General features: G+C 37.5%; 2 protein-coding genes across 2 annotated transcripts; one reads left to right on the forward strand and one right to left on the reverse strand.

Moving 5' to 3' along the window:
• Positions 1-12: 12 nt before the first annotated feature.
• LOC137265335 (transmembrane protein 230-like) lies at positions 13-10,221 on the reverse strand. Its single transcript, XM_067800714.1, has 5 exons — positions 10,202-10,221; positions 9,346-9,401; positions 7,755-7,929; positions 4,875-4,997; positions 13-4,102 (listed from the first exon to the last, which is right to left on the reverse strand). The coding sequence occupies exons 3-5, from the start codon at positions 7,845-7,847 to the stop codon at positions 3,965-3,967; spliced, it is 354 nt and encodes a 117-aa protein (XP_067656815.1). The 5' UTR covers positions 7,848-7,929; positions 9,346-9,401; positions 10,202-10,221; the 3' UTR covers positions 13-3,964.
• On the forward strand, positions 9,652-27,984 carry LOC137265334 (N-acetyl-D-glucosamine kinase-like). Its single transcript, XM_067800713.1, has 10 exons — positions 9,652-9,845; positions 14,290-14,374; positions 14,766-14,864; positions 15,938-16,079; positions 17,027-17,137; positions 18,369-18,481; positions 19,865-19,952; positions 20,628-20,728; positions 22,515-22,593; positions 25,283-27,984. Exons 1-10 carry the CDS (start codon positions 9,805-9,807, stop codon positions 25,462-25,464), a joined length of 1,041 nt encoding a protein of 346 aa, XP_067656814.1. The 5' UTR covers positions 9,652-9,804; the 3' UTR covers positions 25,465-27,984.
• The last annotated feature ends 11 nt before the right edge of the window (positions 27,985-27,995 follow it).

Consider the following 27,995-nt stretch of genomic DNA (forward strand, 5'->3'; position numbering starts at 1 on the left):
CAAAACAAAGTCGATATTTCCCTCTTTTATTCATGGTAAAACATTTACTGTGAAACAGTGAGAATCCCTATATAGTTGAGTATACGTACAAAGAAATAATATCATCTTTATGGCATAATTTCTCATGAATATAGAACCTAGGGGCACAAAGGGGAGAATCCTAGAAAGAGATGTCTTGCAGCTTGACTCCTAACAGTTTCTAGACTTTAGTCTTGACCCTCAACAAAGCACATGTAACACACGAAGGAAGCACATGTCATAGTCGTCTCACTTTCGGCATGTGAGTTTGTTTACAAATTGCCTCTGTTAACCCAGCAGTAAATCTGTACCCAGTAGGACAAGTCATATGAATTGTAGCACCTCGGGCAGCTTGGGATATCCCGGGTAATAATGTGTTAGCATGCAAAAGTGCATGGAAACAGGTGCTTTATAAATAGTCACTATTATTATCATGTAGATCAGATTTGAACATGTTTTGGTTCAGGAAACATGTCCTTATGCAGTTCCTTAACCACTGAAATGAAGGATATGTCAGTTACTACATTGAGTGTGCTGAAAGTGGTTTTGTACAACATTCATGTTACTACACAACTAGCTACATATTCCAGGTAAATAAACCCCACTTTACTCAAATCTTGGTGAAACACACCAACTCACCTAAGATCACTACATGACAACACCACTGTAAACTAGCACTTGCTAATAACCTAAAATAATATACTGAAATAAAAAAGCATGGGAACACTCTAAAATTTCAAACATGGTGCTGGTGTGTTTCAGCACCCTTGTTTTTTTTTTGTTTTTTTCTTTCAAACTCAACCAATATTGAATGAGTTTCTTCAATGTATCTTCCAACATGTTTAAAGTGCCCATTAAGCACACAAAAAGTTTCATTTATCATACAGCATAAAGGAGCTAAGCATGTTTAGTGAGTGAGTGAGTTTAGTTTTACGCTGCACTCAGCAATATTCCAGCTATATCCTCACCATGTTTGAGTCTATACATGACTATCAAATTTTAGAGTGTTCCCATACTTTTTGTTTGTAGTATATAATAATTAATTTCACTTGGACACATTATTAATGATATTATACAAGTAAAATGTTTCACAGCAAGAAAGAACAGATCCACAATGTGATAGATATGACTGATATATGCATGTCTATGAATGGTAGTGACAACCTTCTCAGAGCTGAGATTGTAGAACAATGACCAGAGGCAAATCCAGGATTATGAAAGGGAGAAGATTTCTGGATATTAACATGGACAAAACTATGTGTCTGAATTGTCCTTTGAATGAGTGTCAGGCACTATATACGGGAGGCCCGCATGGACTGCTGAAGACTTTTCAACTTTTGCTCCACACTCAGCAATATTCCAGCTACATGGTGGCAATCTGTAAATAATAGTCTGGACCAGAGAATCCAGTGATCAACATGATGAGTATTGGTCTATGCAACTGGGATATGGTGACAAGTTAATCTTGTCAGTGAGCCTTCCCACTTGATTAGTTGCCCTTTACGACAAGATGGGTTGCTGAAGACCAATTCACCCCAGATCTTCATGGGTGGGTACCCCCATGGAAATTTCTGAGTTTCATTAACACAACAAACGATAACAGACAATATACTATACCAGTATAGTACATACATAACAATGCACTGAAAATGAAGACTGAATGCATTCAAACATTAATACAAGCATGCAGATAATTCAATATAGCCTCAATCAATGCATTTTGACTGACCAGTTGTTTCAGGAATTCACCACAAATACATACCAACAAGAATATAACAGGTATTCTACAACAAATTGCACAATATATTTGATACGGATACCTGGGAGTGAAAGGTCAGCTTTGCCGCCTGACACTTCAAGCCCACAACTGATTACACTACAACTACACAACATACAATGTTTGTCGTTGACCCTCAAAAGCTGCAGGTCCCTGGACCCAGGACCATAAAAACTTGTGGGCCATATATTTTAGCTACAACATAAGTAATTCCCAGTAAACAAAAACACTGACATCTAACAAAGTGACTTACAGAGTTCAATATAGAAATTTTAAATAAAAACTACTGAATGATATTTTCTGCAAAAAACAATAACATTTATTCACTGGGGATGAAAAAGCTCTTGGCCATAAGGACCTGTAGAAAACAAAAAATAGTGGGTCGGAGTGGTTTTCTTGGGCCTATGGACCAACGTTAATTTCAAACACTGATTACATAGCATGACTTGAACCTATTACGCTCATTCAAATGATTGTTTGGCACTACAATACATGTACATATTACTTAAGTACTGTTGACACTCACATCATACCATTCACTCCTTTTATCACATGCAGATACTGGTATTTACCACCCTTCATCCAATACCCCATGGTATTTCTCTCTGGGTGTATTTAGTGAGTACTTGTCACAACAGTGTTCAGAACCTCACATGACAGAAGACAAAAGAAGATAGTTCCAAGTGAATAAAGACTTCTAGACCCTCATTGTAGTGAAAACATAATGCCATGTTATGATGTGATACATATCATGGTGCATAAAGTCAGAACATGCATACATATTGATATGCATATTTACATGTGATAATAAGGAATGTTCTTGACTATAAGCATTTCAGAGCAAGTTCAAAAAGGAAAAGCTGAAGAAACATGTTCATAGCGGCTATTTGTTAGTAATGAATTTGAAACTATTCCCAACACATTTTTCAGTATCTAACAAAACACTTGAGAGTCATGAAAGGTGATGCAATAATTTATTTCAACAAGTGTATATTTTTATACTGATACAGAAAATATAATATTGTGTTGTGTTGCTACCAGATGGTAATAATTACACACAGCTGACATGTTTGATTATCAGATGCTGACCTACAAACATGTCCTTTGATCGCAATGCTGAAAACATTATTTTCATCAAGTCAAACAGTCACAGTGGTAAGAGCACTGTGACATATAAAACTGTATTGATCTCAACTAAGCCTTACTTCCCCATCAAAGCCAGTAACCAAAATATAAACAAGAACTGATGATTTATCAGGATTGGATGGTATGATTCATTATGGCACTGTTATTATATTTCACTGAAGTGATCTCCACCCATCCCCATTTCGTAACTACCTTTTTAGAATACAAACATACTCACATCCACCTTATGATAAATTACCAGTTACATAATGTCCAAATATTTCATTTTTGTACTTGAAATATTTAAAAAAAAACACATAGGATGATAGGATCTCTGATAACTTCATGATATGTTCTGACAACATTTGCCTGTAACTGTATACACAGAAACCAACATAAACACCGACTTGAAGAAAGTCCCAACATGACACTGACATATATACTACCCATTCAATGTTTAGACTGACTAAAGGTAATGTATATACAATGTATATATATATGGTTACACTGAAGATGAATTTCTCCATTAACTTGGGGAACCAACTGCGAACCTTTTGCAGCTGAACTGTGCAACGATCATGCATCAAATTGCTGAAAAGAATGTGCAGCTACTCTGCATGTGAACGACTGCGTTTTGGGGTTGTTCTTGCTGAGAATTCGCCAACTTTCACTGAGTTTCATTGAACTTATGGCAATACTCATTGTAGTAATTTTGGTAGCATGTATAAATATTTGTCCCATAAGATATCTCCATAATAGTTGGTTCTTCCTGGATGAGCAATGAAACACCATGAGGATCATGGATGTCCAAACTTGATATCACATTGAATGAAAAGTGCATGAAGAAATTGTGACTTTAGAAGGCCACAAAAAAGTTCAGAAAGAAATTCTCTCGTTATCTCAAGGATACACCTGTAATGAACCCCCACATGTCCATTTTGATAAATAATGTTCAGATGCAGATGTATTCCATGTACACGATGTTGCGATAGGTGAAAGAAGTAAAGAGATCTGTGCCAACAATACTGAACAGCAGTTCATGTTTCATTCAAATTCTGGAATGTCTTCATATGAGTATCCGTCATAGCCCTTGTATGCATAGTATGCTAGTCGGACATGGTACGCACCGGGGATGAACATCAACGCTCCCAGGATCAACACTGGCCATGTTCTGTCAGAATACTGTAACATAACGCATCACATGTGTAGCGAGGACTCAGTGACATTAGTCAGTTGTTACAGCGTTTCAACCAATCACACTGCTTTGTTAAAGCCTTAAAACAATATACACTACCACAGTTACTAGGCTGGATAAAGATCGTAGAGATTGATAATTGTTAACTAAATATCAAGCAAAGATTACTACAAATAAGAGAAGACACTAGATGAAAAATTACGGATAATTTAAAAGGAAAAAGTGACAGAAATCAACATAGTTCGCATCACAGATACAATTATGCTTTGATCGTTAACAAAAACAGCATCCTGACCAAATTTTAGAACTTTGTGTATCTTGTGTCTAAGGGACCATTCATGATGATAATATTTATGGACAAGCATGTACAAAGTGAATGACCCCCATCTACCCCCAAATTTATATTACAAAATAAGTACCACCCCTAAATGTTATGTACAAAGTCAATGGACACTCCACACTCCACCCACAAACAAAATGGGTGGGGTTCCGCATAAAAATCATCATAGCCCCCAAGCCATAAATTATTATGTTCAGTCATTGTGACCTACTAGAGTAACGCTTTTTCTCTGAAGTTTGATTATACATAGTTTTGATAGAATTTTTATTAGAAACAGGTAACTCCTTTTAAATTGAAAAGGAGTCCCAGTGCCATGGAAGATTCAGAAACTGATGAAATCTAGACTTGCTTCATTTAGAGTGCTTGGCTGAAGGAAGGGAAAATAATCCAATTGAGGCACTGTGAGACTATAGACTTACCTGTGGACTGATGTAGCCACTGAGAAGAAGAGCACCGACAACAATCAGAATACTCCCTGCCACAAACAAGCCTGTTGCCAACAAGATGGCCTTGTAGGGAATCTTGGGAGGAGGGCGTTCAAACTGGAATGAAATCACATATGCACACGTTTACATAAAAGTGATTGATGATTATCAGTTATCAGCGTGGAATATTTACCTTCCAGGGCGGAGTATTTACCCTGTTGGGTAGCATGGTGGTTAAAGCACAGGTAAACAAGATGTGAGTCTTCCTATAAGTGCAGGGATCAAAATTATTATTGCCACTGCACCTATAACACAGCTAAAATTGACATGGCACAGATAATTTCTTACCAAAGTGCCCTTTTGGCACACATGATTTGTTTGCCAAAGTCCATTAAAGTATGTTTTCATGGTGATTATCTTATTATGGACAATATCTAAATTGCAACGATAAAGTCTACAGGTCAGGCAGACAGCTAATCATCAATGTCTTTTCAAAGTCTGAGATCATTAAATAAACAAAAATACATACATAGCAGTGTTTTATTATTCATGATTTATTAGTTGTGTTATGCTTTGAAGTTCAGTTTAATAGACCATGAATATATGACATACCTAAAATTGAAATGGCACACTTAAATCATGATGACAGTCCCATGAGGGACACTTGAAAAAAAAACTTAATTTCAATCCATGAAGTGAGTGAAGTAAGCAAAGGTTGGCAACATGCTTCCATTGCTTCAGTTTCAAAAATACTTTTAATATCAAAATAAAATATCATCACCACAGACACCCATTGCCTCACAGGGTTGTGCTCTCTGATTTCAAGCCTCATATTTAATATTTACTCACGTAAAATATATTTAATTCAACATTTTAAGCTCCACTGTTGACATGTCAACCATTTATCACTCCATTACCCCTGAACTACCTGGTAAATGGAGTGAGGGAACAAGAATAAACACAAATTAAAAAGGACTATCATATTGCCTAATTTTACCATTAAACTGTTTACAATTATTTTTCTGATCTGCAGTCGTTATTGTAAGAATTTTCATATCTTTTGTTCTACAAAAAAAAAAATGTAGTGGTGCAGTGGGTGAATGACTCAAGGGAGGTAACTCTGCAAGTATTACAAATGGCAGATATGTGATTCAACAAATATTTATAGATTTAACTCCATTGTTCCTTCTCTACAGTTTGCCTGTGTTTAAAGCATCCACCTATCATGCTGAAGACCAAGGTTCAATTCTCAATGTGGGTAGAATGTGTGAAGCCCGGGGTTCCCCTGCAGTGATATATCTGACATACTGCTGAAAGTGGCGTAAAACTCTATTCACTCACTCATTAGCTTCCATGGCAGGGTTAATTCAAACACAATATGTAGCCAATGGTAACATACTCAGCCCCTGCTGCAAACTTCTCATTGTGTGAGTTAATTTTGTCATCTGAATGAAAACTGTTTTAAGCTGCTCCTGCAGCTGCTTGGAAAAACACTGTGACACTATTTACTAACTGACTGCCTGACCTTCTATCCTGCTCCCCCTGCATTTACCTCCCATTTGTAGTCATGTGATTTCACCAGACCACATGATTTCACTCTTAACATGTTTTCGGAAAAATCATAGCAAACTGACTCTACAAAAACTATATTTATTCTGTTGCCTATTATTGTTAGAAATAGGTAACAGAATATACTGGACAATGACAGTGTTGACACTGGAAACATTTAGTGTTTAACATTTTTTAGTTATCTTAGTTATCATGTGACTACACATCGAACCACTATCATTTCCTTCTCTGTTTTGAGTACTATCTCGCTTTTATACATGCCAGTTATTGATTGGATTTTATCAGGATTACAATTAAAACAATTTTCAAATAAACAATAATACTTTTCTGGAACACTACACAATCTCATTAACACCTATTACTATTATATCACATATATGACAGTTCTCTGCATCACATATCACAGAGCATTCTTGTCAGTGTTCATAAAAGCTCACACCGTATGAACCCAGAGCAAACTGCATAATGCCTTGAGTCATATAGATGTATAAATAATTCTGCCATATTTCTTTATCATGTGATTCAGACTTTGATAAAGTAAACAGACAAAAAAACACAAATATATCTTGAACCTACACATTTTTGCTTTAGTCACATCACTCCTCGGACACAAAAATGTCCACAACAATATGTCACTGCTGGTTTGTTTATTTGTATTCCTAACTTCTCAGTTATGCCGATTCTTGAAGCAGACAAATGGAAGATGTTTCATTTACTGAAGAATTTTTAAATTTGAAATCTGCCTGGGTGGTAGGAAAGTTCATCTCAAGCTACTCTCTATGGATCTGCTGTTAGATCAGAGGGGAATATATTGGATTGAAAGCTGCTGGTGGTTCTGTTACTTTGAGATGTATTGTTGTATCAATACAATCACGTCTATACAGATGTGTAAATATGAGCAGTAGTTAAATTCATGTGGCAGGACTGACAAATATAGTGTGAAAAGATGTCACATATTTGAAGTATACCCTCAGAGTATGACACCTAGGCGCCAACACAAAATCAGCCGCTTAAACCACTCAGCCACCAAGGCCTCAACAAGCAACGGTGGCTTTGCAGGTTAGACAGCGAACCTTGTGTGCTGAAGATTAGGTACCAGGCTATGAGGGTGTGGGTTTGAATCCTGAATGGGACTCAACCAAATGAAAGTGCTACTACCTGTACTTTACTGAGAAATTGAAAGTGAAGTTATAAATGGTATTGTGTATTCAAAGTTTAAGAACACATGATGTATTGCAATGTCATTTCCAATTTAGCAAATACAGCACTTGAGTCAGCATCATCAAGATAATGTTTCCACTGTACCTGTAGGTCAATATATCCATCGCCTCCTGTCCTTGTCAGCTTATGATACTTGGCCGAGGAGGGCTGACCCACCACAGATCTCTTTGGCATCATGAATAACAATGATTTAGTTTTCTTGAACTGGCAGCACACAACTCTGTGCCTGTGAACTAACTTTTGATCATATCCTCAATCACTGCAAACAGAGATTACATTTTGCTATTTTGTCTATTCACACAATTTATAACATAATCATGAAGTATGAAGAACATGTTTATTGTGTAAAGAGATGGTATGTTGCATTCAGCCATATTTTTCAATATACGACTGTGAGTTAAAGATCCTCCTTAAAATAAAACCCTCTATAATGCTGATTAGCTTGCATTATTTCTTATGTCTTTAAAACTAAGAGTTTGTACAATTGAAGTTCGGGAAATGTTCACCTATTTTGAATGAAAGAGGCTGTTTTCAATTATTGATCAGGGACAGTTGTGAGTATTGTCAGCATTGGTCAGGGTTGACTTCAACCACTGAGTAAAATGTTCAAACCCATACCCACACGTAATAAACATGAACATGTAAATTTGTGGCGTGTGTAATTTTGTGAAGATTCAAGACATTCGAAGATATGTTAGAGATTTACACAGCTTCTCATTTGTTTTGTTGTTGTTGAACACCTCAAACAGCAACATGGTGTACACAATCATGTCTGGACCACACTATAAGTATAATGGGATCAACAGCATGAGTATAAATCTACTCAGCTGGGTTACAATGGCTTGTGTTAACAAAGTCCGTCAGCCCTACCTGCTGATTAAATTGGTCACCAGTTATGACAACCCTGGGTTGCTGAACACCAATTCAAACCCTTATATCCATAGGAGTCGAGGTTGCTCAAGGCTGACACTAATTAATGTAATTTTTTCTGGGACCTCAAGGGGTTGACGTACAGTGTCTTAACATGAGGCATTTTGTGATAAGTAATGATTGACGCCAATAGACAAAGGGTGCCCTATTCTTGATTTGGCTTGATTTCTTGATTGTAAACCACAAAGAAGTAATAACCTTGATCTCTTTTGGGTGTCGGGTTGAGTCATCTGAAATTGACTGCCTCTGAGAGTTTTCTTGTCATGTAATCTATCCGCCAAGTACATTCATATGTTGTGTATCATTCGCTTGATAACAGTGTTAGGAGCTACAACTAAACGCCGCATCCATTCCAGTAATGAAGTTGTCTACCCATATAAAGTGTTCCTCTTCATCATACCAGCTTCTAATTGACACTTTCGAAGTGATAATATGAATTGTACTGAGAATGTTGATGTTACTTTGACAGACAATAACTTTTCAGCAAGACTCATAATTTTGTTATGTACATGTGTCATAATCGATATCCTTGTAAAACGAAATAACATCACTGTCAGTCCATGTCACAGATTGACAGATCTGGTCGATAGTGCCCCGTGACTCGTTGTGAACTGCCAAGAACTCACTTTGTAGAGAGATGAAGGTTTAGAAAAAGCTTCCTTCGCGTCCGTCTACCTACCAGAATTAATTCGATCGGTCACGAGATGAACATCAGATGTTACGAAAAAAGCCGAACAAATACTACCTGGCAGTGAGTGGTGGATCGTTGCACGGCTGTTTGTTTGCGGAACTGTGTGGCGACTGAAACGGAAGTTTGCAAAATCAATGAGAGTTGCCTTTTCTTTATACTAGTACCTCATCAACTACTGATATATTTATTTCTATATTTTTATTTTAAACCCATCCATGGATTACACTCTATTTTCTATTATAAGAAAGTATATTTTAGAAACAGTATTTATTAAATATTTTAGAAAAGCCTAATAGATGCAAAAACTGTCACGTATAATACGATGAGAGCACGTAGAGAAATAATTGTTGGTTTGAAAATGCTTTCTTGTGCGGTACTCTTGAACAGCGCCTTCAACATTCCTCGATGTTTGATGAGACGGGGCGATATCGCTGTCTGGAGCTAGTCACCTGAAAATCGTCTGCAAGGCATTGGGGAATTTGGACAGAGGAGAGGTACAGGGGTGTTGCGAAAATGTCTGGCGACGAATTTGACTACTTTGGAGGCATCGAAGGGTTTGTATTACCTTTACAATTGAGCGCTTCCTAAGTAATTGTTTTTTTATGCCAATGTTTTCTATTTCTAAGTGTTCCACTGTTCGTCACTGAACTGTCATTAAGATCGATACTTTCCGAACAGTGAACACAGTTGGAAAACAGACATCTTCATTAAGACAACCCAAAACTGAGCTGTGTGGTGTCATAGTTGCCTCCCTGACACTGAAATATATGCCCAAAACAACAGGCGTATACATGTCATTATGTTTTATAATAGGTCATGTGGGAATACTGCTGATAACACATGGGGTGCAAAAACAATGCGTCCTCGGACCAACACTCGTTCACTGAAATGTGTACGTGAAAGGTTATACCTGAATGAACTTTCTATACAGATGGCTGTTAGTGCACAAGTGTATGGCCGAGGATGTATTATTCTCAGCAATACAGCTTACAAGCCTCTGTGGTTGTAGATCTAGGTCAGTTACCTTAGAAGGTCCCAGGCAAGAGGAAGTTGTTTGTTTAATGAACTCTTTTCTGTAAACTTCACAGCGATGTCGCCTTTTGCACACAGAGAGTGACAGACATATCCACATAATCGGTGCTGGAACACCATTAACTATCTAGATTAATGTCCATAGTATGCCACTTGTTAATGACTGTTGTAAAATAGATACAAATATGTAATGAAAGTAGACATAAATGATAAAATCATTTCTGCTCTTTGCTGTCCAAATGGGATATGAAAACATCCACCAACCATGTCGTTAAATGTAACCGCCCAATCCTGGTAGTCCCTATAGTTTTATGGACGTATGGCACGTATATTTCTCAGGATTATGTTCCTATATAATAATTGTTTGATATCATCAGAGACCTGATATTACTGTATTATGAAGTCACTGAACAATATTTAGAAATATAACAAGGTATGGTATGGATTTATATACACAGAAAAGGGAACATTTATTACATCCATATAAGGGGCGGTGGGGTAGCCTAATGGTTAAAGCGTTCGCTCGTCACGCCGAAGACCCGGGTTCGATTCCCCATATGGGTACAATGTGTGAAGCCCATTTTCTGGTGTCACCCGCCGTGATATTGCTGGAATATTGCTAAAAAGCTGCGTAAAACTAAACTCACTCACTCACTACATCCATATAAACTTGCCTTGATGATACTACTTTGAAGGGAATTTTAGAAGTTGTAAAAATGAAGGAAAACCAAGGTTTATGTAAAGTCGCCTTTTTTATTGCAGTGAAAGTGATGTTTGAGTGTAGATACAATGTGTAGAGGAACCATACATTTAACGATATTACCATAACCTATTAATGGCATTGCAATGAACTGCTACATGTTTACACAAAAAGATCTTTCAAGTATGGAACATTCAAACAGGGTTTGTGTACAGGTAGTACTTGAAATTAAGAACGAAATGAAAGGCTCTTTGTCATGACCCTCTGTTGTTAGCATTTCTTAGTTCATAGATACAGTTGCTGAAAAGGAAGATGCAGGTCCCCTTTGTAGTTACGTTTAACATATGTAGCATGCAAGCATGACTTCAGTAATTCTTGAAGACACTTTTATTGCTATGGTATATCAGGGAGCCTATATAGAGAGGGGAGGGGAAACTCCTCGAAAAACCGCTGAACGTATGTCTCGCTTTGTCACGTGACCAGTGGAGACAATATGGCGGCAGCTTAGTATTTAAGATTGAGCTCGGTTCATTTTCAACAGCTGATTACATTCGCTGAGTGTTGTGACAACTCGGAACCTACACGTAGAACATAAGTCACCTGTTCTGTTACTTCAGTTCTAGTCACATATTTGTAATTAGTGTCAGTATAAGAAAATATGTTTGTAGTAAAGTTTCAAGTCGGCATCTTGTGACTCTCTGGCTTCAATTATCAGTACACAGCGAAGATAGACTGAGTTTCGTCAATAAAAGCTTCTTTCACACATTCCTTTATGTTTTAGCAGGAAATTATACCTTTAGTTGAAAAGTATCTGCAAGCAATAGTGATAGTTTTGTGACTTAAAAACATGTTGGGGTTTAATTGGGATGTGTGAAAAATGTGGCAGATCGCCGATCTGATCTGATGCGCCATTGAAATACTACACGCCGTTGTTTGAAGTGTGTCTAGATATTGCTCAACACCGTCTTTCACATACACCTTTAATTTTTATGAGGGGAATTTACCATCAGGCGAAAGGTGTTTGCAGGTAATAGTGATAGTTTCATAATCTAAAATAAATTGTTAGGACGTACTTGAGGTGTGTGAAATATGTGCCATCTCGCCGACCTGATCCGATCCGCCATTGAAATATTGCACGGCGTTGTTTGAGTGCTTTTGTTTCAGCTTCAAAAACTTCATTCACATACACCTTTAATTTCCATTAGGGGAACATACCATCTAGTGAAAGGTGTTTGGAAGTAATAGTGCTAATTCTATAATTTAAAAAAAATCGGTAGGGTGTTTTTGAGGTGTTGAAAAATGTGCCATGTCGCGGATCTGTTCTGATCCGCCATTGAAATAGTATAACTTTGAGTGTTTCTAGTTATTGCTCCAAAACCTCTTTCACGTGCACCTTAAATATTTATGAGGGAAATATACTATGACCCGAAAGGTGTTTGCAGGTAATATTTATAATTTGATAATCTAAACATATTGTTAGGATGTATTTGAGGTGTGTGAAAAACGTGTCATCTCGCTGATCTGTTCTGATCCGCCATTGAAATACTACACAGCATTTTTTGAGTGTTTCTAGTTATTGCTCAAAAAACTTCTTTCACACACACCTTTAATTTCTGTTAGGGAAAAAAGTTCCATCTGGTGAGAGGTGTTTGGAAGTAATAGTGATGATTTTATGAATTAAAAAAATAATTGGTAGGGTGTATACATTCACAAGTATTTCATATGTGTGAAAAATATGACATATCGTTGATCTGATCTGATCACTCATTACTACAAGCCAATGTTTGAATGTGTTTAGTCGTCCTAAAATTCATTTCTTTCAAATACACCTCTAAGTATTGAGGGGAATATTCTATCTGGTGAAAGTGTGAGGTATGACATATCTGATCTGTTCTAATCTGCCATGGATGCCTTTGATGCTTGAATGTTTTAGTTCTGAAACTATTGTTGATATTTGACAAAACTGCAAAGGACTTTTTAACGCTTTGTGATGGTTTTAAACTTTCTGTTTTTTAGGGGGGAGTGACTGTGTCAGTTGACATTCTGTCAGTATCCATGCAATTGCGCACATGCAGGAAGACATCTGGTCATCTTCATTAACAGCTCTCTTAAAAAAAATAATTTCGACTTTGCCACGACCGTCCATTTGTCCATTATAGACTGAGTGTCTGTAAGAATGAAAGTGACTGAATCTACAACTCATTAACATTTGCTTAACTTCCCAAACTGTATTCCTGAAGGAAAAAGAAATAAAAATGTGTTCCTCCCTCGTCACATTTTTTCTATCAAAAATTAATAATCAAAGTCTTACTCGTCACTTTTGAAAAGAATGTGCCTGAGAAACATATTTTTATGCAGCCTAAGCATTCCACACAAACAGAAAACCACTGAAACATAATGAGACATTTTAATTGTGTAACAGATCATTTCAAATACATATAATAACATAATAACCTTTAGTTTGCCATTTGGCCATCAGGGCTTGCTGCCACTTGCAGTCTTTAAAGTCTGCATACCCATTTTGTTGAAATCAAACCAATAAAAACAAAATAGTCTTCATTGTAGAGAGTTTCACAGTCCCTACAAAATCCATTAGTGAAGTGTATGGAGCACAGAGAAGTTTACATTAGTTATAGACTGCTGACATTCCTATGCGGCACTGAATATATAATACTATGAAGTGAAACTGGAAGTTATCCTAACATGAGGGATCAGGGATAATTCCTGAACATTAATACAAATTATGGGCAAGATGCTAGTTGAAAAGAAATGAGATCTAATTGACAGAAGACCACATGGGCCTGCAGATAACTGAAACTGTTGGCCTGATACATTAACAACCGACGCTGGGCCTCTGGGCTGGCGATCGTTTCGAACGCTGTATCAAAATTGTCACAGAGTCTTTGAACAAGGCAATGTGTAAACACATTCTCAAGTCCTCTCATTAATCCACACATGCATCATTCGGCGACAGGAAGTGTAACCAGCTTGTTGTGACAACATTCAGGGGAGCCTACTCCAATTTACCGAATATTACTCCGGGAGATGCCGATAGTTTCTGACAGTAAACTGGTTGAAATACTGTCGCAAATCTGAGAACAAACCAAGTCGACGTGTGCAGTGGAGCATGACGAGGCACATGTTAATTAGTACAAATGGTAAGGAAAGCAAGCGAGTGACCAATCCCTGTTATAGAGTATCCCTGGGTATATACAGGCTTGTCTTGTGATGTTTCATTTATTTTCGTCTGCATTTCTCAATTTCAGGGGTGCAACACATTCAAAAATGGTACTTATCCGATCGGATGGAAAGGTGGCTGGTTGGAGTGAGGGTCCCTGTACAAATCAGTGGGTGAGAAAGAGATAATCCATTAATCATGATAATCATTATAATCTCTGTTGTCAGTGACAGTGTCAGTGACCCAGACATAATAGTATATTATCACATTGTCATAAACTCTCTCACATAATTCGAATCATGTGTTATTTACAGTTTGTTTATTATACGCACAGTTCTATTTTGCATGCAGCATAAATTTTGGAATTGTTCTGTGGAATTGTAAATGAAAAACCAGCTGAAACAAGATGCAGATTAACTGGCATAAGTGATAATAAGAAAAAGAAGTTTACTAGACTCAGTTTGAAAAAAATGCCACAGAAGTCCAATGCAATGGTGTGAGAGTAGGTCCAATGGTTTGATCACATGCCTGAGTATTACATTGTATTTTTTTCTCCTTTGCCAGCTCATTGGTCTAGAAGAGTGCCTGAAGAGAATCAACACAATGACAGTTGAAGTGAAGCAGAAGGCAGGAGTAGAAGCATCAAAACCACTCAAGGCTCTGGTGAGAGAGATATGCTGTCTTGAACTTGAAATGTAAACAAACCCTTTAAAAGTGACAATCAATGATATGCTAAATTCATGATTTACAGATTAGAATCACCAGATACTACTGTTTTCTGTTTGGAAAAGATAAAGAATTCATTTAAACAGTATCAGTTTTAAATTTCCCTTTTCTGAACATGTTCAGTATCAATATGTCATTCCAAACTATATAAATATTCATTGTGTCATATGAAAAGTACATGCAAAATTCTGTTCTAATGTCATTGAAATGATTTTCTTATTAAATCCTTGTATTATGTTGTGGACTAACAAGGTTTTAGTATAACCAGATAGTGTCAGGATGGTGGTTTTGATTCAGCAAGAATGCAACAAGAGTATTCATTTGCATTAAGAGGATGAAATTTAATTGATTTAGTGAGTCAGGCCCCCCTAAGTAATTGAAGGAATTACAGCAAATTTGAAGGAATTGCATCTCAAATGTAAACAAACGCAGCCCACTCGCGAAACAATTGCAGCGATATCGGTAGTTTAGCGGTAATAACAGAAACACTTTGGCCCTATCGGAAGCAATGTCGGTAATACTGGAAACACGATCGGCACAACTTCGATGTTCAGATGTAAACAAACTACAGGGGCATGACTTGTGACACTCTCCTAGAGTGACTATCTTTTCCTAAAAACATAAGCTTTTGCCCCGACAACACCTCATACCTAAACGCATTCAACACGGGTGGTCAAAGATGGATAAGTATAAAAATGTAATAGTAGAAACTAAAAACAAATCTCACCGAGATGGGCGCTTCTTCCAACGACGCCATGTTTTGCTGCGTGAGTTTCCGCTCGCGACCGAAAAATCTCCGAAGATGGCCGATCGTGTTTCCAGTATTACCGACATTGCTTCCAATAGGGCCGATGTATTTCTGTTATTACCGCTAAATTACCAATATCGCTGCAATTGTTTCGCGAGTGGGCTGCGTTTGTTTACATTTGAAATGCAATTCCTTCAAATTTGCTGTAATTCCTTCAATTACTTAGGGGGGCCTGGTGAGTGGAATTTATATTTTTCTTCAGGGAATGTCCTTGAGTGGAGGGGATGAGTCTGAGAGTCAGCGGCAACTAAAGGAAGGGATAAAGACAAACTATGCAGATCTGACAAGCCACACATACGTTGCCAGTGACACGTTTGGAGCACTTGCTACTGCACTATCTAATGGTATGCCATCTTGTCCAGAGAATAAGTCTAAGACGTCACACACCTGCTGATGACCTCTTAGGACCTGTTGCTCATAGAATAACTAATGGTACATCATTCATTGAAGAAGAGTTTAGTGAAAAGGTCCAAAAGGTCATACACATATCGCCAGGGACTCTTTTGGAGTTTTGATATTTTAGTATGTCATCTGGGGTTGTGGAGTCTGGCATTTGGGTCTGAGAAGACACAAACTTAATCATACTGAGTCTTTCAAGGCCCTTGCTACTACAGTAACCAATGGTCCTGCGTCCATTGTAGGGTAGTACAGAAAACAAAGTCACATACATGTGTCTAGTGACACCTTCAGAGGCCAAGTTACTTTATGATCTGATGTTAAGTCATCTAAAATGGTGGAGTAGGGTGCACCTTTCTATTCCCTCAGCATGTCACCTGCAGTACTAGAGGATGATTAATAAGGGTTTGACAAGTCACACACAGTTCTGACAGAAACATTGATGGGAAATGCAAATTCCAAACTAGGGCTTTAGAATTAAGTCCTCTTTTTCTACAATGTTTACAACAAAGATGGATGAAGATCAGCTATTGTATATCAGTAGGTCTCTGTCTGTATGCTTTATACATCAGATGATTATTCATGAGTAAAAGTAATGTCTTCTTTCACAATTTGGTTGAGTCTCTAATGTCAGTTATTAATAGTGTCCAGTGTCCAGTCAAGTCCTATCACTGACACCATTACACTTATGACACCCTGCCTTTATACACTGAATTTAGACTATTAATGCATTTAGAAACCTGCAATACTATACAGACTATTCATCAAGTAAATTGATTACAGAAGAGTTATTTCCCTTGCTGTGTTGCTGTGTTCACTTGACCAGTATTTCACATGCAAGAATCTAGTGTAGGATATATGAATACTATATTAGTATTTTATTCATAATCTCCAGGTGGGATTGTTCTCATTGCGGGCACTGGCTCCAACTGTCAGCTGATCAACCCAGACAACTCAGCCTATCGGTGTGGAGGATGGGGGCATCTCATTGGGGATGAGTCATCAGGTGATAAAGTCATTGGAGGGTTCACCATGAGACAAATATGATTCATATGAGGAATGCATTGTGACAGATGTCTTGGATTGAGAAAGGCAGGGGTCAGTGGTCACTCTGCAAATAAGAATAAAAAATGGCCCATTAAAGTTTTGGAGTTTACTATTGATCAAGGAGATATGAATATTTTTCATGAATACAATATCAAGTCACTGATTGATTATATTCAGTAATATTCATTGGCAGATCCAGAGAGGAGAAGGGGGTGAAGTTCAGGGTTTGAACCCTGCCTTTTGAAAATGACTTTTGATCACATTGAAGGGTTTTGTTTTGCGTTGACAGAGCCCTGAACCCCCTCCTTGATCCACTCATGATATTCATTGTATTCAGTCAAATAAGGCTGCATAAAAAATCTCAAATGTTTCTTGGGCACATTTTTTTCAAAAGTGACGAGGGTGGTATGACTTTTTAGAAAAATGTTGATAGAAAAAATAGTGACATGGGAGGAAGACATTTTTAATTTTTTCTCTCAGAAATACAGCTTGGGACGTTTAGCACTTGTCAATGAGTTGTAGATTCAGTGACACCCGTTCTTACAGACACCCATTCTTGTTGTGGACAAATGGATGATCGGGACGCGGCCAAGTCAAAATGATTTTTTTCACATTGCAATAAAAAATAGTCCCTCACACAAATAAAAAAGACGTGCCAATGCCCGAGAAACATTTCTCTTTTTTTATTTAGCCTAGTACTAAGGGAAATCATTTGACATGTTTTGTCCATGTCGACACTTACTTTAACAACTACTTCTTCAAACATATATCTTCACTTCAAGCATTATTCAGATCTAGGAGGCCAGGAAGTGCATGTCATACCTTACATCATCTTTTAAGACCCTTGGTGTATTATATTTGATTTATCTATTTAAAGATGATTACTGCTTTGACAGCTTATCCACTTGTTATTTTAGTAAGAGGCTTCATTTCCTCTGCTGCATCAGTTAAGTGACAATTTTCAGTTCACCCTCTTGTACCAAAGTATGAATAATCCTGATAAATTTGCTCCTTTTTAAACATGCCTAGTTTGATTTGAACAATTCTACATGTGCACTTTTAATTACAGATTAATGCTGATGTTAATCCACACAAATTTATATCAATTATTCTAAATGCTGCATGGTATTTCAGTATGCAAATGTGCTTCATATTGAAAGACTTATGTTGGATGTGTCTGGTTCTTTCAGCTTACTGGATTTCACACAAAGCTTTGAAGATGTATTTTGATGTGGAAGATAATCTGGTGGAATGCCCTTATGATACAACAGCTGTAAAAGATATTATGTGTTCCTACTTTGAAGTAAGCTTTGTGTTCATCATTTTGAGATACGTTTTTACTGAAAACCTTCCATCATTGATGATCTTGTATACGATACAATAAATCTCCACTTGTACCCTGAATGAATCTATGGCTCGGCATAATAATTTTAGCACTTCCCTTTTGCTAGGTCTGCCTTCTCAAAGTAACCAATCCAACAAGCCATTGCAACGATGCATGCCAATGTCAGTAAACATAGTGGCTCCAGATGCAAAGATTTGCTCACTGTGCAACTCCGATTTAGGGAAAAATCATGCAGACAAATTGACAGGTCTCTAACCTTACAAAAATATATGCAAGAATACTTTTTACCTCTTCAACAGTACCTCTGCAACAACTGTGTTGCCACATTTAATAGGTTAGATAACAGAAGTGAAAGTGAGTTAAAATAGAAGCCTTGCGATATGTACATTCAACTTTCCAGAGTAGAAGTTTGCCATGAATAGCTGCAACATTGCTGTTGCAGCATGAAGCAATAATCACTCAGTCACTTCCCAGTGGGAAGTGAGTGAGTGAATATTGGATAAAAAGCCAGCAAAGAGAGAACTTTGGATGAAAAGCCAGAGGTAATCTACAGGATAAGCCGTGGATCTATCCAGGATACTTTATCGGAATGTATATGCTAGAGGTTATCAGGAATGCTTACTTTCATGTAAATCTTTTCTAATTTCTTACATGGTCATAATTTGCAATTGAAGTTTTTCTAAAGAATTCTAACATTGGTGAAGGTCTATTTGTATGTGTTTTTACTTTGAACTAAGTATGGTGTGTTCGTTCTTTAGATTTAACTGTTAAAAGACAGGCCAGTCATAGATGTTAAGTGATGTTCAAACGAAGTCTATTGTAAGAGTATGTATTAAGAATGTATTGTAATTGAATATTGGCTTGTTTATATTTAGTGATATTGAACATTTGTACACTTTTTCAGACATGAGAATTTTATGCGAATCCATGGATATCCGTGTTTTTGGTTTAATTTTGACTATTTCTGAGATCGATGTAAATTTGCAATAAAACTTTTAGGGGGTGTAATATCGAAAGGGAAGCGCCATTCATGAAAAATGGAAGAGTTTGCTAAGTGTGTACCGAGTTCCTATTTCTAACGTGGAGAGCGTTGAGTTTCTGAACTCCAGTTCTAAGTATATGGCAAAATCAGTAACCTATTCTAGTGGTAATGTATAAGGAGTGAATTGCCATACCTTTGCATCCATGGTAAACTGCTTTTCGCGGGAAAATGGCCACCACTATCAAGCGAGGTGAAAATGACGATTGTCTTTTCAGTGTTTTTAACAATTTGTCATTCTCATGTCTGGTTTTTGTTGTTTCTTGCTATGTTGATGTTATTTGGTTGTTTTGTCTCCTCAGATAAAGGACAGACCTGAACTACTAAACTTTCTGTATGCTAAGTTTGAGAAGGCCAAGATTGCTGGAATGTGTAAAGAATTAGCTAAATGTGAGTATCCATGATGAAGTAATGTAACTGACCATGATATAGCACCATACAGTGCTGGCTATGGGATAATCATTTCCATATTGGCTGTAGGGTAACCAGCACAAGCAATGAGATAGCAGTTGACCTTTCTGGCTGTAGGATAACCACATACAGCATCGGCTGTAGGAAAACCACATAAAACACTGGCTGTAGGATAACCATATACAGTACTGGCTGTAGGCGAACCATATACAACACTGGCTGTAGGATAACCACATACAACAATGGTTGTAGGATAACCACTTACGATCACTGGATAGCCACATACAGCACTGGCTGTAGGATAACCACATACAGTACTGGCTGTATTAAAACCACATACAATTCTGGTTGCAGCATAACTACATGCAACAATACCTGTAAAATATCTTTATGCAATACTGGCTGTAGGGTAGCCATACAGTGCTATCTAGAGAGATGAAAAAGTACAGTACTGGGAACAGGATGACCTTATACAGTACTGGTTATGTAATGACCAGGTACTGTTGTGGCTATAGAATAACAACATACAAAACTGGTTATAGAATGATGACATAAATTCTGGCTAGAGGATGACCAACAGGTGGCTATTGTTAGCACTGATTTAAGGTACACAAGTGAGTATACACATTTTTTCATGTGAGTCACTGTTCTCAGGTGCGGTGGATACAAAGGATCCTCTGTGCCTGCATATATTTGAAGAGGCTGGAAAACTCCTGGCTCAACACATACTTGCCGTCGGGCCAAAGATGGACAAGGTCAGTTTCACATGTATACTTTAGTTAACGTCCCTTCAAACTGATTGCTACGTCAACTTTAGATGATATGACTGGGGTATTACTTATGAACTTTTATGAAGGAACATGACTCATTTGAGAATGTAAAACCATTTTACCAGTTTTACAAAGTTATCATGGCAATACAAACAATATTCACAAGTTCCAGAGTTGTGGAGAGTTGTCCAACAATAAATGTGTTGCACTATGCGGGTAAGAACTTATAAACATTGATGGTACTATAAATAGTATGGTAGTGGTGTGTGGTCCTGTGCATAGAGCATAAGTCACAAACAAATGGAAAATCCTCGGATAGGTGATCTTGTTTGGCAGTTTGACTCCTGAGATTTTCTTGGACTTCAGTCGTGCCCCACAAGGAAGCACATGTGATACATCTGATCTCACCTTGGACAAGTGAGTTAGTTCAAAATTGCCTCTGTTCACACAGCAGAAAATGGGTACCCAGTGGGATAAGTCATGTTCCTATAACCTACCACCTCACTGATAGTTTGGGGTAATAATGGGCTGTGCTATTCATTGTTAGCGCAGTGAGCATACCTGGGATGGAGTTCGGTGCTATCTTAATGGACACATTATTTTTATTAAAAAACAGTGCTTCTAGATAGTCGCAGTTATGTTGACATTTGTAATTCTTATTACTCCACCTTGAAATGAAAGTTTGTTCATAAATGGTTGTTCTTATTAAAGGTCTGTCGAGATTAATGACACAATAGTCAACCCTCTTTAACACTGACCACGTGAAGCTGTATTTAATGTGACACTTAAAGGAGAATATCAGGTAAAAGTTTTTCTTTATGCCATACTCAGCAATATTCCAGCTACATGGCGGTGGTCTGTAAATAGTCATGTGTGGACCAGGCAATCCAGTGATCAACAGCATGAGCATTGATCTTCGTATTTGGCAACCGATGACATGTGTCAACCAGGTCAGCAAGCCTGACCACTCGATCCCATTTGTCGCCTCTTTCAACAAGCATGGGTTACTGAAGGCAGATATTCTAACCTGAACCTTCATGGATCTGAGCATTGGAAGGCTTTAACATTTTCCCACTTTGGTAAAATCTGTAGGGGTGTGGCTGAAAAAAGAGGAAACAGTTTTGCAGATACTGTACCAGCTTAAGCAGGAATTCTGCATGTGATGCACTTTCGTAGATAAAACCCATTTTCAGCATCATCTCTAATTTCACACACACTCTGTACTCAGAACTGAATTTTATGGGTTAAGTATTGAGTATCTGTTGAAATATATATCAGCAGATTTGATATGGATATTCTATAAAATATTTCTCCATTTTGACATGGAACAGTTAAAATAGATATATATGGATGACAACTTTTTTAATTCTAGATCTCATGACCTTTCGATACAGGCACTTGTATCATTTTCAATTGAGAAGTTGTCATCCGTATATACTACTTCTATCGGCCTTCCAACTTCTGGATATGCCACTCAAACAAGTTGGAACAGTTATTTCAGATTTAAGTGTCAAACATCAGTGACTGTTTGATGCCATAATCAGTGGTACCTGGAAGTGTCACAGCTAGAAAACAGATGTTAAATCTTCGAGCTAGTGGATAGTCACCATTAAAATCCCTCGAATAGTAGGTATGAAAACACCTTATGCACTGTGATATATTATGTACATCCATGATCCAGTGAAGAAATCCTTTGTATTTTTACATGATGTCTATGGGGGTTAACCATTTGTATGAAAATGTTTCCTTACATGTTATCATTTCTCTGCAGAAAATACTGGAGGGGGATGGAGGCCTCCATGTTGTGTGTGTGGGGTCTGTGTGGAAGAGTTGGTCACTGCTGGAACCAGGTAAACACTCGTCAGCGCCTTCATCACTGGACCTTGTCTTGTGTGGCTGTGACATTCTTCAAACTTATCGTTTCTCCCCAGCCATGACATCTCCCCAGCCATGACATCTCCAGGTTTTATACAATGTCCAGATACATTAGGATGACATTCTATGTTCACTACGTACCCTTGTGATTACACAGACTAGTTTGATCTTACTCTAAACATCAAGATTAAAACTTCTGAGGTTACAGTGATTTTAGTATCACTTTGCACAAGGGACACAGCACACATGTATGATGTCATAAGTCAAGTGCCAGTTGCGATAGAAACCAGCAGAATAGTGTTTGACACAAAGCTACTTCCATTTAGTAAGTGTAATGTTTCAAAGATCCACCAGCCATGCAAAATGGAAGTCAGAGAGGTATACACAATTCACCTTATGTTGCCATATTGAACAGCTATATTTGCTAAGTAAAGATTTGGTGGCCAGAAAGGTTTTCAGATATCATCCAAATATAAATGTTACAAGTATCTCTGGTATGTTATTGTGTCAATTATCGCTTGCTCATAATTGTGTCAAGCAGGTGGTTGTGTCAAAATCTCTGGTACCTTGTTGTGTCAAGTATCTCTGGTACAGGGTTATATCAAGCATCTCTAATACAGGGTAGTCTCAAGTATCTCTGGTACAGGGTGGTGTCAAGCATCTCAGGTGCATGGTTGTGTCAAGCATCTCTAGTACATGTTTGTGTCAAGCATCTTTGGTGCATGGTTGTGTCAAGCATCTCTGGGACAAGGTTGTGTCAAATACATGGTTGTGGGAAGTGCATTGTCAAACATCTCTGGTACATGTTTGTGTCAAACATCTCTGGCACATGGTGTTGTCAAGCATCTCTGGTACATGGTGTTGTCAAGCATCATCGGTTCTTGCCTCTGAATAGTGTCAGTTCTATCCCGGTTATTGGGTTATTTAGGTGCCAGGTGAACTTTTACAGGTATATTGTCAGGAATGAAGTGAATCAGTACTGTATCAAAGGATGTTTGTAACAACTTGAGTAAACACCTGAGTGTCCATATCAACTTCAACACACACCCTATACCATTGAGATGATGATTATTGGTGGAGAGTGTCAAAAGAAAATCTGTGAAATGAAAACAGTTTATCTCCCAACTCATGAAAAGGTCATTAATAAAATCTAAAAAGTCAAAACCGTATTCATTCTGAATTTGAAGTTTGTCATTACATGCCGGGGGATATAGTTGACTCCTCGTCTGTCCATCTGTCCGTCTGTAATCATTTTGTTTCCGGAGCGTAAGTGAGAAACCATTCAATATTTTTAGACCAAACTTGATAGATATAATAATCTCAACCTATAGTTGTGCCTTTTGCTATTTACAGAGTTTGGGCATTTTTATTTTTTTTGTTTTTCCATGGAACATTTTGGTGTTAGTCTAATAGGGCTTCGTTTCCGGAGAACTCAAAAAACGTTCAAAATTTTTCTGCAAAACTTGGTAGATATGTGTGACAGACCCCAGAGTGGTGCCTTTTGCTATTTATAGGTTTTTGTGATGTAATATTTTCTCAGTTTCCATGGAAATGTTTCGGACTTATTTTCAAAATGGAGGAATGGACTTCGTTTCTGGAGCATAACTCAAAAACTGTTCAATATGTTTCAGCAAAACTTGGTAGATATGTGTGGCAGGCCCCAAAGTAGTGCCTTTTGGTATTTACAGGTTTTTGTGATGTATTATTTTCTGGGTTTCCACGGAAATGTTTCGGACTTAGTCTCAAAATGAAGGGATGTGCTTCCACATCAGAAGGCTGCAATGGTGCCTTTTGCTATTTTTTTGTGATTTCTTAGTTACTCTGTTTCCATGGAAACGATTCCGACTTTGTCTCAAAAGTGAGAGGTGTGTTCAATTTCCAGAGCACAACTCAGAAACTTCTTAATATCTGTCAGTGTAACTTGGTAGATATGTGTGGCAGACCCCAAAGCGGTGCCATTTGCTATTTACAGGTTTTTGTGAGTTATTATTTTCTCAGTTTCCACGGAAATGGTACAGACTTAGTCTCAAAATGGAGTGATGGACTTCGTTTCCAGAGAAGAACTCAAAAACTGTTCAATATTTTTCTGCAAAACTTGGTAGATATATCAACTGGAACCTAAAGTGGTGCCTTTTGCTACTTACTGGTTTTTGTGATGTATTATTTTATCGGTTTCCATGGAAACGTTTCTGACTTACTCTCAAAAGTGAGAGGTGTGTTCCATTCCCTAGCAGAACTCAAAAACTTCTTAATATCTGTCAGTGAAACTTCGTAGATATGTGTGGCAGACCCCAAAGTGGTGCCTTTTGCTATTTACAGGTTTTTATGATGTATTACTTTCTCGGTTCCATGAACACGTTGCTGACTTCGTTTCCAGAGCACAACTCGAAAACCATCTTTCAAAAGATCTTGGCAGATATACGAGACAGATCTTGAAATGGTCACTTTTTCTGATTACAGATATGATATTATTATTATATTATTTATATTTTTCTTGAATTCCATGGAAACAATTCAGACTTGGTCTAAAAAGACAATAAGTAACTGTCAGATGATTTGTCCGTTCAAATATGTAGGGGGCGGGGGGATATATCATCTTCTGATGACTCTTGTTCTATAACTTGTCTTGGATGTTAAATGTTTGCTGTTCTTTTTAACTTGTAGGTTTTGTTGCTGTGATGTCTGAGGGAGGACCGAAGCTGGGCATCACAGAGGTGACGTTGATGGAGCTGCTAGTGTCGGGGGCTGTGGGTGCAGCATCCCTTGCTGCCAGAGACATCAACTTTGATCTACCCATGGACTACAAGGTTAATGCCAAGATCTTCTTCAACAAGAAGCTGGAATGATGGCCGACATACTTTGGGGATAAAACAGTGCTTCTCTTGCTTGGGAGATTGGATATTGATCGATGGCTGTATGCTAAGACAGTAAAAGTATTTCATTCAGTGTGCTGCTGAGGTAGCTTTTTAGGCACAGTAACGTACGCGAGACGATATGAAAGAAATCCGTTTAGCCTGATAATTATGATTCATAGAGTTCAATAACTACTTGATATGGGATATTTGTATGGGGGCCCATAGTAGGAGGTGATCCATTTGTACTGGGCCCATAGGAATTGTTATATATTTGTACTGGGCCCATAGTTATTGTTATATATTTGTACTGGGCCCATGGTGATTGTTATCTATTTGTACTGGGCCGAAAGTGGTGGCTATCTATTTCTAGTGTGACCATTTAAGGAGGTGGTCTTTTTGTATTGGGACAATATTAACCCATTTCTGGTGACCCCCTTTGATATTGGTTGAATATTACTAGAAGCGGCATAAAACCTTACTCACTCACTGTAGTGTGCTACAGTTTCTTGCTACTTCACGGTGATCTTTACATAAAATTTTCAGTAGTGAAGGAAGTATCAGTGATTAAATGGTACACTGATCATATTTTTCTACACGTTTATTGGTGTTTATTGTTATGGTGGAGGATTATATGGTCTGATAATCAAGTAGTAGCATTAGTACAAAATCATAAAGGGACCAATGTGTGTTAACTGAGCATGTGACTATGATAGCAATGTCATCTCACATGTAACACTGCAAGACCACATACTGTGCTGGCAGTCTCACAGTAAACCTCAGTGTAAGTCTTGATTCAGTTCATGGCCATTCTGTAAGGGATTGTCCTCAGGGATTGGGAAAGGCAGGGGCCTTGGGCCATTTTGCACATTAGAATAAAAAATGGCATTAAAATTTTGAAGTTTACTATTGATACAATTCAGGAAATGGCTAATAATCATGAAAATGGCACATTGTCAAAGTTCTCTTTCACAATCCCTGAGTCCTTCAACAGAATCATCTATAATTGATCACATGCTCTTTCAAAAAGAGCACATAATCCTTGAATTGAGTTCATTCTCCTTGAATATATCTCATCTTCCTTGAATGTCTCATCATCCTTGAATCAAGCTCATTTTCCTTGAAAATGATTCATCAACCTTGAGAAAGGTTTCATCACCATGAATATACTTTATTACCCGGTGAATTTGAAGTTATTCATCCTTGAATGTGGACCAACTCAAACTATGTCGATGAACAAAGTACCTGTACATCTGTTTTGTTATCATTGTATACAACTGCAACTTTCTACTGCCACAATATAACTTCATGTTACATTAGCACAATGTGTAACGTACAGTCAAATCTCTTTGTGTCTGATGCATCAGGACTGTTGAAACTTAAAGACATCCAGATTTGAGGTACTGATGCCTGAACATCCAGAGAGATCGGGTAATAATATAGTAAATCATATCACATCACAAATGATATTATTCACTGATCTAAAATACAATCAGTGATTGCATATGTGAAATCAGTGACAATACATTCATGTGAAATGACAAATTGTAATTTATTTTAGAGGAGTGGTTAATATCAGTAGTGATTTGACAGTGCATTACATGTAGGATCTACATACACATAAACAGCTCCACAGCCATCAGAGACATCACCAACAGCTGTGTCAATGTCCTCTTACAAACAACAGTGGCAGTCGTCTAAAGTTTGTTAACTTACTGCTCATATATAGTCAATATCACTATGTATTTTATGTGAAATTCAAGTTAAACAGGCAAGTGCATATGCATATAAACTCTTCAAAAAAAAAAGTAAGGGATCCTGAACTTTCAGTTTAGGTAGGAAGAATAAGTGTTAACAAACATTCCAAAGATAGATATGTTATGAACGCACCACCATTTATCTTGATCACCAGCTCTAAACATAATGCATGGGATGCACGTGCACAACACAGTAACCTCATACACATGCATGAGGTGTCATTCTTGATGTTGACGTTTTTCAAGAAGGTCGATAAGTCACTGTAGACCATCAATGATAAGACACATCTTGCACCACACAGTTGTTGGTGTTTGTTTCTAGCCATTTTTTTTTTGTTTGAAAATGAAAATCGTACACATGCAAGTTTCACGTCAAACACAAATCACCTTGCAAGAGCGATTACTTTACAAACAACTATGGTCATAAGGAAGTGCAAGTTTTGATGAACTCTCAAAACATACATTATTATCATATCAGTATTGATTGACACCCACATATCTCCCACTTTTTGCAATTGGAAATGAAATTCCTCTATTATTTTTTAAAAGTATATATAGTGAGGTAGTCAGGGTTATAGAATAGTTTTGAGATGTGGGTTTTGAGGTGAGAGTTCAACTGTACTATTATCACAATGCGGCCTACATGAGATGCTCAAAGAACACATCACTATATTCAGCAATCCATCTTTTGCCAATTCTGCTGTTGCCTTCATTGTGACACTCTTATGCAACTCATAGTAGTAAACTATACACTCAACTTACGGCTTT

Source organism: Haliotis asinina, chromosome 15, assembly GCF_037392515.1.
Source record: "Haliotis asinina isolate JCU_RB_2024 chromosome 15, JCU_Hal_asi_v2, whole genome shotgun sequence".
Taxonomy (NCBI): domain Eukaryota; kingdom Metazoa; phylum Mollusca; class Gastropoda; order Lepetellida; family Haliotidae; genus Haliotis; species Haliotis asinina.